General features: G+C 43.1%; 1 protein-coding gene across 4 annotated transcripts in view; it reads right to left on the bottom strand.

The window, feature by feature from the left end:
* Positions 1–6,871: 6,871 nt before the first annotated feature.
* The window catches only part of LOC122479967 (protein DDI1 homolog 2), a 39,211-nt gene continuing 29,665 nt past the window's right edge, over positions 6,872–16,417 (bottom strand). For 2 of the 4 annotated variants that reach the window (XM_043573831.1, XM_043573832.1), the window contains 2 exons: positions 13,979–14,168; positions 6,872–9,102 (listed from right to left, as the gene is read on the bottom strand). In XM_043573831.1, coding sequence (XP_043429766.1) covers positions 7,220–9,102; positions 13,979–14,168 — 2,073 coding nt within the window. In that variant the 3' untranslated portion in view covers positions 6,872–7,219. Of the gene's footprint in view, positions 9,103–10,126; positions 11,651–13,978; positions 14,169–16,417 lie in introns of those variants that run through there. The other 2 variants (XM_043573833.1, XM_043573834.1) reach the window with 2 other exon arrangements.

Here is a 16,417-nt window from a genome sequence, read left to right as displayed (position 1 = left end):
GAAGGTCCCCATTTTACAGATGAGGAAACAGAGGCACAGAAAGGTTAGGAAACTTACCGGAAGTCACATAGCCAGTAAGTGCCAGAGCAGCCTGGCTCTAGAGGCTAATCTAACCACGACACCCTACCACAGCGTTATGTCTGTTCCAGTGCATCAGCTGCCCACACAGGCACAAATGCACGGTCTCTGACATGCGCAGATAGCCGTGCCCCTGTAGTGGTCATCTGGAAGTTAACTTTAATGGCTTGGGCATAACCCATTTCTTCTGAGGTACAGGCAGCTGGCTCACAAATCACGGTGCCCGGGTACAAGTTGTTCAAAGGGGCAGGGAGACAGATCAGGACTCAAGTAACCATCTCAACTTAAAAGAAACTGATCAAACAAGAGTCTTATGATAAAAACTTTATTGTCTTATTAAATATCAAATGTTTTACACATCACTTTTTCTTCAGAAAGTTCCTATTAAAAAAAGAAAAATAAAGTGTTTTGATTATTCAGGGCTGACTTAACATTTCAGTATGTGACAAAAACTCAAACCCAAATGCATCTAGTTCACTCAGCTGCAGACAGGTCCTATGTCCAGCCCCGAAACCAAGGGCACAGTGCAGCCAACTGTGGGATTCCTGAGTTTGGTTCCCTTAAGTTCTGAGTTTCCCAACTCTCAAAACCAAAGCGCTATGGAGTGACTAAGCTATTGGCAAGCCTATTTTGCCAATCTGCCTAGCTTTTTAAAGATGCAGTAGTCTCAAAGCTTAAAGAAAAGTCAGAAAAGCAATACGTGAGCAATTGCAAGAACAAATAAAAGGGTTAGAGAAGGGTTTCTATTTGCTAAGATTTGCCAAGTGTGGCTACAAAACTGGTAAACAAAGCTTCCTTGAGAGCAAAGGCCATTAGCTCAACTTGCCATGAAGACGGGACTTTGAGTAACAATGAGCATAATCAATTTTCGCTGTACGTGCACGGTGAGAAAAGCAAGTATGACCAGTATGTTGAACTGCTCTGAGTGCATCACCAGAACTATCTGAAAAGGGTGACGGAGAGAACAGAGAATGGGATATAATCCTTCAGAGAGAAAGGTCCCAGATAGGGGGCATAAACTCAGAAAGCTGTGGGGCCTGCAGGGAAAGAAAACTGTCTGGTCAGCATCAGGTCATCTCAGGCTGAAGGAATCTGGAAGCCAAATGGCTCATCTGACTGCCTCTGGTAGGAGATTAGGAGAGGTCTACCTTCCTCTAAACCACAGACGCACTCAGTCAACGTTGCATATAGAGCAAACTCCTGGTAAACAAAATCATTTCCCACCAGACACGGATTTTCCCAGGGAAAAATAAGCCAGCATGCCCCTTCCCCAAGTCGGCTAATGAGAACCTTCGTATGGTACATATTTAGAGAAATATAGTTCTGTAAAAATTCTAATTTTGTATTCTACACCCCCACCCCACGTCTTCGATAATCTGCCTAACTTTTTAAGGTAAAAGAAACATTCTCTAACTCCTACACCCTTGAGCCATTTTTTCTGTAGAGTTTGTTCCTTAACATTGTGCCCTGAAACTTACCAGCTACATCCCCCTCACCTTTTACAGCCCCCCAGAGGATCTAAATTACCAATCACCAATAAATATCCGATGAACTTGGGAGTTTTCTAATTGTAAGCCTCAGAAGTCACTAGCAGTCAGGCTGTATGCCTCGGGACTACAACATACGTGGTGACATTTTAAAGAATGGGTTAAAGAATTTTCTTTCGATGGAGCGATCCTGCTGAGAGATTTGGTAGAGCCTCGAATCCTCTTGTGAGTAATTCTGCCCACCACCCAGTCCCAGAACTATCGCTTGCTACATTTTCTGCTCTAGGTTCTCATTTCCACATTTTGCACTCAGCTGTTTTAAAGCAGCAAATGCCACAGAATCCTCTAGGTCCCGTGGGACCAGATGGTCAGTATTCCAGAGCAGCCATGCTCAAGGTGGGGGGCGGGCAGGGAGAGGATACCCCGGCACACTCCACATTTGTACCCTGCGTGGAAGGATGCCCTGATGGGAGGGAAAGCTCACGGTCACGGCTACATATTTGGGATCTCTCCCGTTTACTTGGACTTCTACCCTGCCCACCCCACCCCAGCAGCATAAATTACTTGCAAATAATTTATACTGATTTCTTCAAGTATTCCTATAAATATTTGAACATTTTTTGTGGGTTTCTGATTCCATAAAAAAAAATTAAAAAAAAAAAACATTTTAGAGCAGTTTTAAGCTCTAAATAAGCATCGAATTCCATTTTGAGCCTTATTTTCCCACTCTCTGAATTTGAACCAAATCATTCTAGTATGACTTTTATTTATTTATTTATTTATTTCAACGTTTGTTTATTTTTGGGACAGAGAGAGACAGAGCATGAACGGGGGAGGGGCAGAGAGAGAGGGAGACACAGAATCGGAAACAGGCTCCAGGCTCTGAGCCATCAGCCCAGAGCCTGACGTGGGGCTCGAACTCCCGGACCGCGAGATCGTGACCTGGCTGAAGTCAGACGCTTAACCGACTGCACCACCCAGGCGCCCCCTAGTATGACTTTTAAAATAAAACCATGCTAATAGGCAAAAGCAGATCCTTCTCCTAAAGCTAAAATTTGCTTCATGTCTCCTTACTAGACAAAGCTTCATGAGGACAGGCTTCTAATCTGATTTAGTCACCCCTGTGTTCTCAGTACTCACCAGTACCCGGCACACAGGCACTTAATGTTTGAATCAATCGATTTTTTTTTTTTTAAGTAAACTCTACCCCAACATGGGGCTGGAACTCACGACCCCGAGATCAAGAGTCACATTGCCCCACCGACTGAATCAGATAGGTGCCCCATGAATCAATGAATTCTTAATCAAAGACTCATACTGTATAGCCCTCAAGAGTACCAGATTTTCTCAAACTTTTTCTGTGTCTTAACCACCACAATACTGATAGTGCAATGAAGAAAAATCTAATAAACATCTGGAAACCATTTTCTGGTACTCCCAATGCAAAAAAGCCCTATTGGAATTTTTCCGTCTAGGGAAATCTAATGATTTTGGTGCAGGATAATTCTGAATCGAAGGTGAGTCTTAGGACCACTCCATGCACGCCCTCTATTTCTAGGAAGGCCATTTTCAAACTTTCTCCCTGGTATTTCCACTTTCACTCCCCACCAAAATGTGATGCCTCTGCTACTTGGAGAAACTAAGGCACAAGAGAAAATCAAGTACTTCAAAGGTTTACCCCTAAAATCTTAACTCAATGAACTCCTAGGAACACCTCACTAACACTGAGGGACCTCTAAATACAGAGCTTGAGCCATGAACTTTCATTTCCACAGTTCTTAAGGACACGCTTTAAATTTACTTGGTCTTTGAGGAATTGGCGTTTTTAATTCTTCCAGGAAAAAAGCTATTTTATGGAACTCCTAAAATGTTAACATTCATCTTCTAGGAAGGGAAACTCTTGATAACGGTTTCTTTCTGACTCAGCCACAGACTATACTAAGTAACCAAATTCAAAGGAGAAATTTGGCTTTTTGGTATTTGTGCTAGAGATCGGAAGAATGCATAATCTAGTTAGCTTCTCTTAGGATATGTTACCGGTGATAACAAGTTTGAAATACACAGCAGTTCAATTATGCTGCCTGCTCTCACTGCAGGTGGCAAACAGGTAGGAAAAGGAAATCAGACGCACTGCAACTTTCCTGGCTGGTTACCGGCAAGGCTGTTTTTATATACATGGTGGGATAAAAGCCACCGTATGTGGAGGATATATCTGTAAATAGAAAAATTGCTTGCTTTTCATTCTATGTAAAATTAACTGTAGGCTATTTGTCAATCACACATGTATATATACATATGAGCTGATGGTTACACCAATGAAGTTTTTATGGCTTTTACTAGAGAGAGAAAGCTGTGCTAAGGGAAGAACAGGCAGATTCCAGTTTTAACTGGTTATCAAAATTGGTGACACAAAGTCTCATGTGTCTTTCCATTTTTATGCAACCCTCTTGCTAGAGAAATGCTTTGGACAAAAAAAAAAAAAAAAAAACCACACGGGCTGTGTCTTCCTTTAGTACATATGGAGACAAGGAACGCTGGGAGGTTTCACAGGCTCCAAGGCAGACCAGTTTTAACACCCACCCACCATCTATCCCATTCTCTTTGCCAAGCCACTGGTAATCTTTAGATGTTAATGCCTAAAGCCCAAACTGAGGGATGAAGGCTGCCGGCTGGGGCCCGGGGGGCCTACACAGGTACAAGTGGAAATCCTTCTTCCCAGCTTCAGTGGGCAAAATCTACAGCTGTGTTAGGCACAGCTGTCTGGTCACCAAGCACATTCCTACCCATGGAAATCAACTGAAGGTAAACCGCAGAAGTCCTCCAGGAAGGACAACCTTCTCCTCTCTCTGGTGAGTAAACAGAGACCACCCTTGGAGGGGAGCACGGACCACAGAACCGTCCGTTACCGGTTACGGCAAAGAAGCTATCCAGTAAGGTGGCCCGTTACTGTTGATGGCTGGCCAGGATCAGTTCTGTTGGCAACCAGAGGAGTTCACAATGATTTTACCTCATTTTTAGAGAAGTTAATCTCGAGTCTCTGCACTTTTAGTAAAACTGACAAAATTCACTAGTGTCGTGTTCCTTAATTCCCTTTGTGTTTTAAGAACTGCGTGATTTAAGATTATTCAAAATCCTAATAATGTCAGCGACTTTACGTTCATACGAATGACGGGACAGGAAAATAAAGTTTTAAAGATCCAAAGCAATTATACACTGAAAAATAAATGATGGAAGAGGACAAGGCTATCTGGCAAGAGGGTTCAGCTCATTCATTCAAGGTACTCCTAAGGAGAATACATGTACAACTACAGGCCTATTCGATTTTCTCCTAAAAATAAATATACATAACGTAAAAAGCTATTGTAATCAAACCTTTTCCACGCTGATATTCTGTATTCTACCTAGGATGGATTCCCAGATCTCCGCACTGTGAAAATTCAGTGGCCAGGCCGCTGAGCAGTGCGCCACTGCTCAGAAAGACTAGGAGGCCCGTCTTCACCCAGAAGGCCTCTTGGGAGGAGTCTGTTGTCACTGATAACTTCCCCCACCTCACACCCACCCCACTTTATAACCCTAAAGATTTATTAGCTTAGAATAAATTCCCAGTTACCACCCGTAAAGCAAATACGGGGGCCACTGCATTGCTACTGGATTTTGCTTCCCTCATAGCACCAACTACTTAATTATGGTCGCAGCTCTAAGAGTCGGTTGACAGAAATCCTACACGCAGTCTCCTAGTGCATCTTACGTCTTTGGTGTGGGGCAGGCAAAAGGGTCTGCAGCATGTGATTGTCTCAAAGAACATCTTAAAGACAACCTGGCTGACCTGCTGTTCGGAGCGCCCTCGTGAAAACGGTAAACCGCAACTCCTTCTGCCAACCATCTCCCAACTTCGGAGGATCATGATGAATCTATGTGACTTTCCGCCACATCACTGAAGACTCACAACATACATACAAACGTCACAGCAAAAAGAAAAGACGACGGAATAGGACAGAAGAGAAAGGTCTCTAAGTGCCCCCAAATGAAAATGTCAAAAACTCCTGAGAGATGAGCCTCCGTTTTGATTGTGCTCAATGACTTGAATTTTGAAAGAAAGAATAAGCTTGCAAAGAGAGTAAGACTTCACACAAAATCATTTAACACTAAGTTCACGAATCACCCTTTCGAAGCATCTGTTTCAAACACATTGCAAACTCTAGCTTGGAATCAGGAGTCATTCTCAAAATTCTTTTCAATAAAACCAAGATTTCAGATTCCTGCTGGGTACGTAAGATAATTTATTTTCTGGGAAAAACTACCTAAAATCTATCCAGTAGGATTATTGCACAGTGGGGCCCACAGGACAATGATTTCCAAGGGCTAGTCCTCATATAAAAAAAGGCCACAATAAATACATCTATATACTATGCCCCACTCTACCTTGACACGGTAAACACAAATGTGACGCCGCCTGCTTTAAAAAAGAAACTCCTGAGGAAAGAAAGGGATGGAAATCTCTACCAAGGCCACTTGAGTCAGAAACTGCCATTACTATTTCCATTGCCGTAAAGGCCACTCACCAAACAGGCTGACCATTCCAAGCACCAAGATGAACCAGCGACAAGGTTATCACACTTCACGATATCTCACTCCGATCGCAGCTCACACTGAGCATTGGAAGCACTTCCCAGTAGATGAGCTTAGAAAGGAAATGAACTGCAGGCAAATCAACCCCTTAGCAGAAGTTCATTGTTGGTCACTAAGGGTTGAGGTGAGATCAGTAAGATGCTCGCAAACCCACTCTCTAGTAAATTCCAGCGTTTAGGCCATTATTTTTCACTCCCGGTCCCTGAAACATCACCAAACATTTGCAAACAGAACTACACGCTTTTCCCTTTTCTATCTGGGTAGCACCACGTCCCATTCTGATGTTGATTCCCCCCCCACCCCAAAATACTTGGCAATCCATGCAGCAGCCTGTCGCGCACAGAGCAGCCCAAGTTTTAAATCCTCCCAACTCGCCCCATAAAACTGCCAAACCCTAACCACACAAATAAAAACATACCACTCTGGGAGAGATCACTCAATTATTCTTCAACTTCCTCTTATAACTGATGCACCACCAATACGCAGAGCACTAAGTGTAATTCCAGACACCACACCACGTGATCAAGTTTGTAAATGGACCATTGAGCCAACAAGCCATACCCTGCCTACAGCGCAGACACAGCCAAAGTGGGAAGGTGACCTGCTTTCAGCTGCATGGGGGGCAGGGTTTCTCACGGCTTCTGCTTTTTAAAGCACTCACTCTCATTCTAAAATGGTATGCTATACACAAAACCATCAATTTTATTCCAGAATACATCATCTTGATAATAAAAAGCTTTTGTATGCACATACTGCCAATACATTTAAAAGGCCCAAATTTTAACAAATAGAATAGACAAATTCATCAGACAAGAGATAAGTTACTTTGGCCGAAAAAAATCTTTAAAAAAAATCTGGCTCAACATTCTGCTTGCAGGTTTCTACATATACTGTGTACGTGGTGAGTGAAAGAGAGAGAGACAGAGAGAGAGAGAGAGAGAGTGTGTGTGTGCGTGTTGTGTGTCTATAGCTTTTTTTTTTTTTTTTTAAGGGAATGGAGGATGGTTTAGCCCACTTTTCCTTGGTTATGTAGGAACTACAATGTTCTTTGCGAGCAAGACAAGAAGTGCAAGGTCTGCATTTCCACCAACTCGATGCAAAGCCCCAAGAGCTTCCTGCAAAGTGAAGCCGGCACGGAGAATCCGGTCAATGTCTGCAGCAGGAAAAATCAGTGGTGGAAGAATGGAGGGACTTGATGATGGGTGGCTGGTGGGCGGTTCAAAGTCAACAAGTGGCCCTGCAGCTTCAGGACAGACATCCTGTCGTGTCTCAGGCCTGTCTGTCACCGGACTCTGTGCGCCCTGACCCAGATCTTCAACCAACGTGAAATTGGACCAGGACTTCGTTTGCTCAGAAGTGGGACTGACGCCATCCTCCTCACCTGCTGAAAGTTTGGGTGAGATTTCTACACCTAAGGTGCAGTGTAATTGATTAGACGTTTTTGCTGAGGCTAGAGCGTCAGAACTGCTCTTGTTCTCGGATTCCCTAGACTCGGGGACACTTTCCTTATCAGTTACTAGGCCATCACCTGGATCCCTGACATTAATATTTTCTACATCTTCTACTCCAGCACCATTTGAAGTGTCTGTTAACTTTTCTGCCCTCACCGATACACTTATGGTCTGATGAAAGGAGACTTGTGAACGCTCTTCGTTCTGGGTAACCAGAACATGCTCACTTTGGGTCCATCTTTCAGAAAGGTCCTTCACACCTGTTTGGCCCTCAGTTACCATTTCCGATTGACAGAGAACTTCTTCAGATGTATTTTCTGAAGCTGGTTTACTACTAATGACCAAAAGTTCATGGAGTTCCTTCAAGGCTGCTGTTAGAGATGAGCAGGATTCCTCTGCTGACTCCACAGAAGGCTGACAACTGCCACAGAGACTTAAAGACGGGGAGCAATCCCCATCTTCTTTATTTGTTCCAGACATTTCAACGTTATTGTCTGGGAGTTGTAAATCCTGAGTGCAAATTGAATTACTCAAAATTTCAGATGAAGGGTTACATTTTGATGTTTCTACTTCCATCAGGGGATTATCTAAGGTGAGATCGGGTGCACCGATGTTCTTGACATTGGCATTCTGACCATCCGCTGAGTTAGGCACAGCCACTAGGGACTCTTCAACTGTATCCACTTCCATGAGTGTTTCTGAATGGGGGCAGCCAAAGCATCCTGAAGGTAGAATATTTTCCTCTGTACCTGGAAGGTCCACATTCTGCTGTAGCCTGTCTTCTTTCACTGTAGCTTCTAAATCAACACTTCTTTGTGGATTCTGTTGCCTTTCTCCAAGAAGTTCAAAGTCCTCTGTGTTACAGAGATGTTCCTGTTCTTGGTCACATAGAGCATTCTGTTGTACAACCTCATGCTGTTCATTCCCTGGTTCTTTGTGCTGCTGAAGGCCATTCCCTTGACTCGGGTTCTGACTTTCTGGATGCCAACCCTTTTCACCTAGAAACCCCGGTGGTTCTTGCACACTAGTAGTCGTGACAGATAAACTAGCTTGCTGTCTTGTGTGGAGAGGAGATCTGAGGCCCTGGGTGCTTCTTTCAGCAGATTTCGCCATATTCTCTGCAACAATGGCTTCTTCGGATGAATTCTGCAGAGGCATGGCTGGAGCGCTGTCTGCTGAAGAAGCACAATCAGAAAGATCCTGTGGAGGAAGATGTTCTTTCTTTTCAGAGGTTATCTGGAATTCAGCGGAAGCCTTCAAAGCCTTTAGAGCTTTAGGTTCAATGCTGTCAGGGTCACTGGGCTCGATAGGGCAGCCTGAAGCAGAGACAGAGTGAGCAAGACTCATAGGATTACCAATCTCAGGACTCTGTCCTGAAGGATGGGCTGGATGGTTAAATCCATCTGAAGTTGGTAAGGATGACATTCCCAGTGAGGTAGTTTCTTTACCACTTTTCTCTACATGGAACAAAAGGGAAAGGCAAAGAGATTAATTGGCAGGTTACAAAGGCCAATCGCTTCTCAGATGATACACATCTCAACAGGACAGAACAAAATCAGGTCCTTAAACTTGGGTTTGTCTTAAACTGATACTTATACGAGAACCATTCTCGCTGGGGTAGACAATTCAACATCACAGCATCAGAATAAGAGATAGGCACGTTCTTAACAAAACATGTACACTGTAATTCAGTATTTTTCTTTAAGTACCATTAATAAACATCCACATAATGGCTGCGTTAGTGCTCAAGACTGAAGGACATTCATGTATCTTTGTTCTCCGTGGGTCCGACCCTCTTAGAAGAGTTTCTCCGAGTGTGTTCTATCACTTGCCCTGAAATCCTGTTTGCTAAGCATGCACACTCTGGGGCACCATCGCTGGGAGTAAACCCATGGGTCTGCACTTTCAAAAAGCTCCTCGGGTGGTTCTGAAGCATGTTATAGATTTTGAGGATCTCTGCACTAGAGCGATTCTCACATCAATGCACTTTTAGCGTTTCAAACGACAAGACTAAAACCAGTTATATCTGGAACAGAGTGGGAATTATAAAGAGAAAGGAGAATATGCTCGGGATTCTCTAGGAGACAGAGAAACAAATATTCTATTTAATTCATTTCTATCCAAACTCCCATGATCCAAATCATGAGATAGCTGTCTGAGCAAGGACTCAAAGCACAAAAATAAAGGTAAAGAGCAAACAGATTAGATCCAAATGCGGCAACCTTAGAAAGGTTTATCAGTTACTTTATCACATTAACATAGTACAACTAAGTGAGGACACTGAAGTCTTTTAGGGCAGGGAAAGGGGGTGGGGTCCTGGCAGCAAAGGCGGATGGTTCGTAACAGTTTTCAGACAGGCAATGACCATTTAGACTCAATACAACTGACTGGGCACTCAAGGGTGGCAGGCTCAAACACCACCTCACGAAGCCATTAAACGTCAATTCCAACTCTCCTTTTGCCACCGATACGAACACTGACCTCTATGCAGTGACTAGAAGATTGTTAATTAAACGCCAACGGGTGGCAGCAAAAACTACTTCACGATACAATCTCTCAGGGCAGATGCTTCTCAGACTCAAATGCTTCGTGTTGACTGCCATCCATTGTGGGGGGCTTGATCTTAAGTCAGGAAGCAATCCAGATTCAAATGGCTCTAAATCATTCTAATCCAACACCGGTTAACAGCACGATGAGATAAAGCACTGACTCTGTTGGGAAGTTACTGACTTCTGGTGAAACAATATAGTTTAGAGGTCAACAGGAAAACAGCATTTGCTTCAGTGTAAATTATATCCATTAGTGTCTAGAAACACAGTTATTAGTTTTATTTATCAATCTCTAAGGCCGACTCTGAAAGAGGTTCAGTTGTGAGTTAATGAGAACAGAAAAGATGCATCACAGTGAAATATCCAAGTTAAGTAGCACGGGGCATGTGATGATGGCCTTCAGGCACTGGCACGCCAGTTACAATCACTGTGTCAGGTCAAGGAGAACGTGGCCTCAGTGTGTGTTTTGTGCTAAGAAAGCAGCACACAGTCCTCCAAGGGCTGAGACTTCACTGGCCTAAGTGCTGACCGTAGGGGACAGGCTCAGTACTACAGGAGAGGAGAAGGGGATGAGAACAATGGATATTAAGAATAATTAAACTGTGCCTACTTTTACCCCATCTTTCTAAGGAAAAAGAAAAAAACGAAGAAATTAAGTGCCAGGTATCTAATCACAACCAGCCTGCAACCCCGTATGACGCCCGAGGCTGGGAGTTGCCTTTTTTCCTCTTGATAAATCAGCCAGTAAACTCAGGCTGCCGTCTCCCAAATTTACACTCCAGGGAGATGGGAACAGAGTGTCTCCCGGGGAGACTCTGCGAGGCCAGGGAGAGAAGAGTCAAGTCTTAACTCCCGTTTCAGGGAGAATGAAACCTCAGCGCTGCCCACGTTATTGAACCTGTGCCCCCAGACAAGTTTACCTGGCCGAAGCCTCGATTTCGTCTTCAGCGGAATGAAAATTTCTTTCGGGTAGAAGTGCCCTCCTACCACTCTAGGCAGTTGTGTGCAGGGATATGAAAAAGGAACTTCCAGTTTTCCAGAAGAAACAGGCTCATGAGACCCCTAACGGTGTAGTTACCTTCAACAACAACATGCTGTGGGGCTGATATTCTTGATTTGCTCTATTCACAATGGCCAGATGGACCTGGCTTTTCCTGGGATCTCCCTCCCCTCCTTGGACTGTTCCACAACAGTTGATGAAAGTATGAATAGGAAACTATACTTCGATGTGTATGCGTGCCAACGTACGGATGTATATACAGGCTGGTTGTAACCAGATCAGACGAGGTGACACGGATGGCAGAAGCTAAGTTCCAAAACTGCGGCGGACACAGAGACTTTCAGAGCACAGACGATAACCGGATGGAAGGCTGAACGTGGCGTCTATAAATACCTGGTCTGGGGCCCACTCCAGCTGCAGCACACACACACTACATGCATCATGGCTTCTGACGCTCTGTTTGAATTAGGAAACAGACAAGCAAACTTGGGTTAACAACGCAAACCACACAGCATGCAGGGTTATTGTCTCCATTCCTCTGCCGTCTTTATAATCAGGAGCTGGTCGAGTCAAAGTTGGGGAACGCTTCTGTAGTCTGGTTGGTTTAATTCTCTCACAATACATAGAACAACGTGTCAACTTCAACAGATCTTCAATAGAACTTGGAAAGGAATTCATCTCACACACCCACACACATGGAACTCATGGGCAGACGTGTGAGACAGGTGGAAACAGCAGACCCATGGATGGGATTACAAGCTATGGCAATCTTCAAGGTGAGCGAACACTTGTGACAGTCACTTTCCCAATTTCTTTCTCAGTTGACATTTATTTTTGGGAGAAAAACAAATGAAACTGGATCGTCCTGGCTTAACTTCTCTTCTAGTCAGTGTTTAGAAAACGTATCAGATATAGCTCCTGTCCTGACTTATTTTTCTGCTGACAGAAAAGATAAAAGATACTATGGTATAAGGTATCCACCAAAGGAACAGTTTTTGGCAAAAATACTTTCACCTACTATGTCCAGAGTTTTGATTTTGAAGATACTGGGAAGTCAGCGTTCCAAACAAGGCAGACCTGATGTCGAATTCATTCACTATTTAAATATTGGAAAAATTAGCACAAGCCATGTATCGTCACTAAAAAAATATCATCCTCTGGGCAAAAAACCCACTTCCTTTTAATCCTTTTCTGAAAACTATTTTTATTTTTTTATCTTATTTTTTTATGTTTTTAAAGTAATCTCTACGCCCAACGAAGGGCTAGACTCTGGACCCCGAGATTAGGAGCTGCACGCTCTGCGAACTAAGCCACCCAGGAGCCCCTCCTTGTAATCGTTTGAATTGCCACGTTCTGTTCACTATGCCTGAAAACACCTGTGGTTTCTATTTTCATCTCCTTAACTTTTTATTACGAGAAGGTAATTACCCGAAGAGGGTTACTGTTAGTAGGTTAGAAAGCATTGCTATCATCAGCCAGTGCTTCTCAAATAAAAACACCACATTGTAGGGGGGAAATAGACATTTCACAAGATGGTAATACATCCTCATTTTATTAATACCCAGAATAATGACTCAACTGACAAGTTACTAAAAACAGGTAAAACCTTCTAAGTGGGTATGTCAAACTCAGTCAAGCTTGCCTTGCAGGGAAGCTTAAAACTATTAATTCCACGGCTGTTCAGAATATTCCCCTTCCTACAACCAAGGCTGTATTTTGTACGTAAAACTCAAAGGTGCCAAAAGGTGTCAAGGAGCAGACTATGAACACAGCCAGCTTGGAAAAGGCTATCCGCTACCCACGCCCATTTTAACTTAAAGAGGCTCAGGGCTCCCCCTTGGGTGCTCTCCATAAAAACACTGGCAAAATCTGGCTGCCTTTTTCTTTTTTTTAATAAGCTCCTATCTTTTATGTCTTTAGGAGAAAGCTATTCCCTGAACTTGTAGCTCTAATACATTTTACTGTATCAGAAAACACAACATGTGGTATTAGTCACTGATGAATACAGCTCAAGACTTGAAAATAACCCCAACTTAAAAGTTAATTCTCTTCAGTTTCTAGAAAATGCATCCCACAGTCACGGTTTTAGAACAGATGGGGAAAACGATCACATGGAGGTAGGATCTCATCGAGAATGTGTCCTTCCATCTTACCCAAGAAAACTTGGCTGGGTCTTTAGACTTCAACCAAGACAACTGAGACTCACAAAGAAGTGAATGAGGAATCCCCGTGTCAGGGGTTTGCAGACGGTTCTAATTTGGCCCAAGAACACACTATGCAATCTCATTAATAGCATAAACCCTGTATTCTGATTAGTGTTCAATTATGCTCCTCATTGTTGGTTCCTCTGTCTCTGGTAGCAGCGCTTTCAGTAGATATTAATTAAAAAGGTCAGGACTGCTTAGTCAGGACGACAGTGCTATCCTTCAAAGGAAGCGGGCCTAAGAAAAGGAAAATAAATGTTCAGGGAAACCGCAGAACTAAAAGGAAATGTCTGCTTACTGCAAGAATTTGTGTTAGGAAAAAGGAAACAAGATTTTTTAGGAAGCCTACCAAAATGCGCTTAAGCAAATAACTGCCCAAGGTACCTAGCACACAGCAATGGATCTGTTGAAACACCGAGTTTTTCTTTACCGTATTGAGAGAGGACAGGGAACACATCCGTGACAGCACGATGACATGGATTAAGAACTGAAAAGGTCCCCAAACCCTCTCAAGCTCCAACCTCCCCGGCTCACTGACAACAATGAGCAAGTTATCCCAGAGCATGGCCACTGCAAATACCTGCATCCTCTACGGATTTCTGAAGAGCTTCTGCTAATTCTTGGTCTGCAATCTCTTCTGGCCGCACATCCTCTCGCCCCGCCCCATACGCCAATCGGGCACACTCTGGTAACTCTCCCTCAGGCAGGAAGGTGGTCTGTGAGCCTGTCGTGCCGATCACGAGCACATTTTTCTTGAGGTCGATGGAACACTTAGAAGGAAGAAACCAAAGACGGATGATAGCGGATAAAACACCATGCAGAAAAGTTATCCTGAATTTAAATATTTAAGTTTTATTTAAGTATTTTTTAAATGTTCGTTTATTTTTTAGAGAGAAAGAGAGTGAGCGAGTGAGCAGGAGAGGGGCAGAGAGGGACAGAGAGAGACAGACAGAATCCGAAACAGGCTCCAGGTTCTGAGCTGTCGGCACAGAGCTTGATGCAGGGCTCAAACTCACAACCAGGAGATCATGACCTGAGCTGGTCGGGTCAGAAGCTCAAAAGACTGAGCCACACAGGTGCCCCTAATATTTAAGTATTTTTTAAAACATTTAAAGTTTATAGCAGAATCAAAAAAAAAAAGCTTACAGGAGAATCATCTTTATATGATGTAGTTTTATACATATTTGTCCAACCCAACCTCTGTTCATTTCTGAATTTAAATGTAATACACGTCCACTGGACAAAATTGGGGAAAATGCCAAGCATAATCAGCAGCCCCACTTTTTAGAAATACAGAGATGATTTTTTCTTAAAAAATGAGACATACCACTTATACACTCACATTACTATTTACATTGTGCTTACTGCACAAAGTACCAATCATCTCAAAAGTGGCATATGGGCAAGGCAATCTTTATTTTTTTTTCTTCTTATTTTTTTTTAATACAGAGAGACAGAGACACCAACTCTGAAGAAAGCTCCAGGCTCTGAGCCGTCAGCACAGAACGCACGAACTGTGAGATCACGACCTGAGCTGAAGTTGGACGCTTAACCAACGGAGCCACGCAGGCACCCCAAGGCAATCTTTATTTCGTACTTATAACTACCCTCCTTTTCTGTGTATTTTTCTAATTATTTAACATAGGACAGTACACACGTATATGTTTTCTATCTGTAAAGCTGAAGACTACTGGTCGATATCATGACTAAAAAATGGGGAGAGAGTGACAAGTTATTAAATTAGGTTTTATTAATACATGCATTCACTCACCCCTTCTACTTAAAATTCTGCACCTTGATTAGAACATTAATGCAATATATGTTTTATAGGATTTCGGTATTAGAACGAGTATTAATAACATGGGGATACCTGGGTGGCTCAGTCCGTTAAACAGCCCGATTCTTGATTTCAGTTCAGGTCATGATCTCATGGTTCATGAGATGAAGCCCTGAGTTGTGCTCTGCACTGACAGTGTGGAGCCTACTTAGGATTCTCTCTCCCTCTCTGCCCTTTCCCGCTCCTGCTCTCTTTCTCTCTCTCTCAAAATAAATAAACATTAAAAAAAAACCAAAACAGTATTAGTGACATAAAAATATTGTCTAGATATGGGGGTTCCTGGGTGGCTCAGTCGGTTGGGCGCCCAACTTCGGCTCAGGTCATGATCTCACGGTCCGTGTGTTCAAGGCCCGTGTCAGGCTCTGTGCTGACAGCTCAGAGCCTGGAGTCTGCTTCAGATTCTGTGTTTCCTTCTCTCTCTGTCCCTCCCCCACTCACGCTCTGTCTCTATCAAAAAATGAATAAATGTTAAAAAAAATTTTTTTTTTTTTAAATATTGCCTAGATACAAAACCTTGCTGGGAAAATTTTATCACCCAGTGGACACTAATTGCTTCTTCAATCAGAAGAGTTTATCTTTAAACAAATTATTAGATTTCAGAGTGGAAATACAAATATTGTAAATGAACACAGTTACAACTCATTCTCCCCATACTAAGCAAACATTTCCGCTGTCCGCATCTTATCTACACCTTCTTCTTTAAGCACTGACAAGCTGTGAAGGATTTACTAAACTTATACTAGCAATAAAATCATCATGTGTTTTCTAGATCCCGCTACAAACCCATCAAAACTTACCTGAGTTCTAATCAGAAACTAAAAGTAACACAAGAGAACCAAGTTGCCCATTATACTCTCAAACAGATGGCGGGATTTAACAGATTCAGAGAGATTTCACAAGAAGAGATTCTATTTCTACTGATAAATCGTTTCTTTCTTTTTTTTTTTTTTTAAATTTTTTTTTTCAACGTTTATTTATTTTTGGGACAGAGAGAGACAGAGCATGAACGGGGGAGGGGCAGAGAGAGAGGGAGACACAGAATCGGAAACAGGCTCCAGGCTCTGAGCCATCAGCCCTGAGCCTGACGCGGGGCTCGAACTCACGGACCGCGAGATCGTGACCTGGCTGAAGTCGGACGCTTAACCGACTGCGCCACCCAGGCACCCCACTGATAAATCGTTT

This window comes from Prionailurus bengalensis, chromosome C1 (assembly GCF_016509475.1).
Source record: "Prionailurus bengalensis isolate Pbe53 chromosome C1, Fcat_Pben_1.1_paternal_pri, whole genome shotgun sequence".
NCBI lineage: Eukaryota > Metazoa > Chordata > Mammalia > Carnivora > Felidae > Prionailurus > Prionailurus bengalensis.
This window is presented reverse-complemented; position numbering and strand designations above follow the sequence as displayed.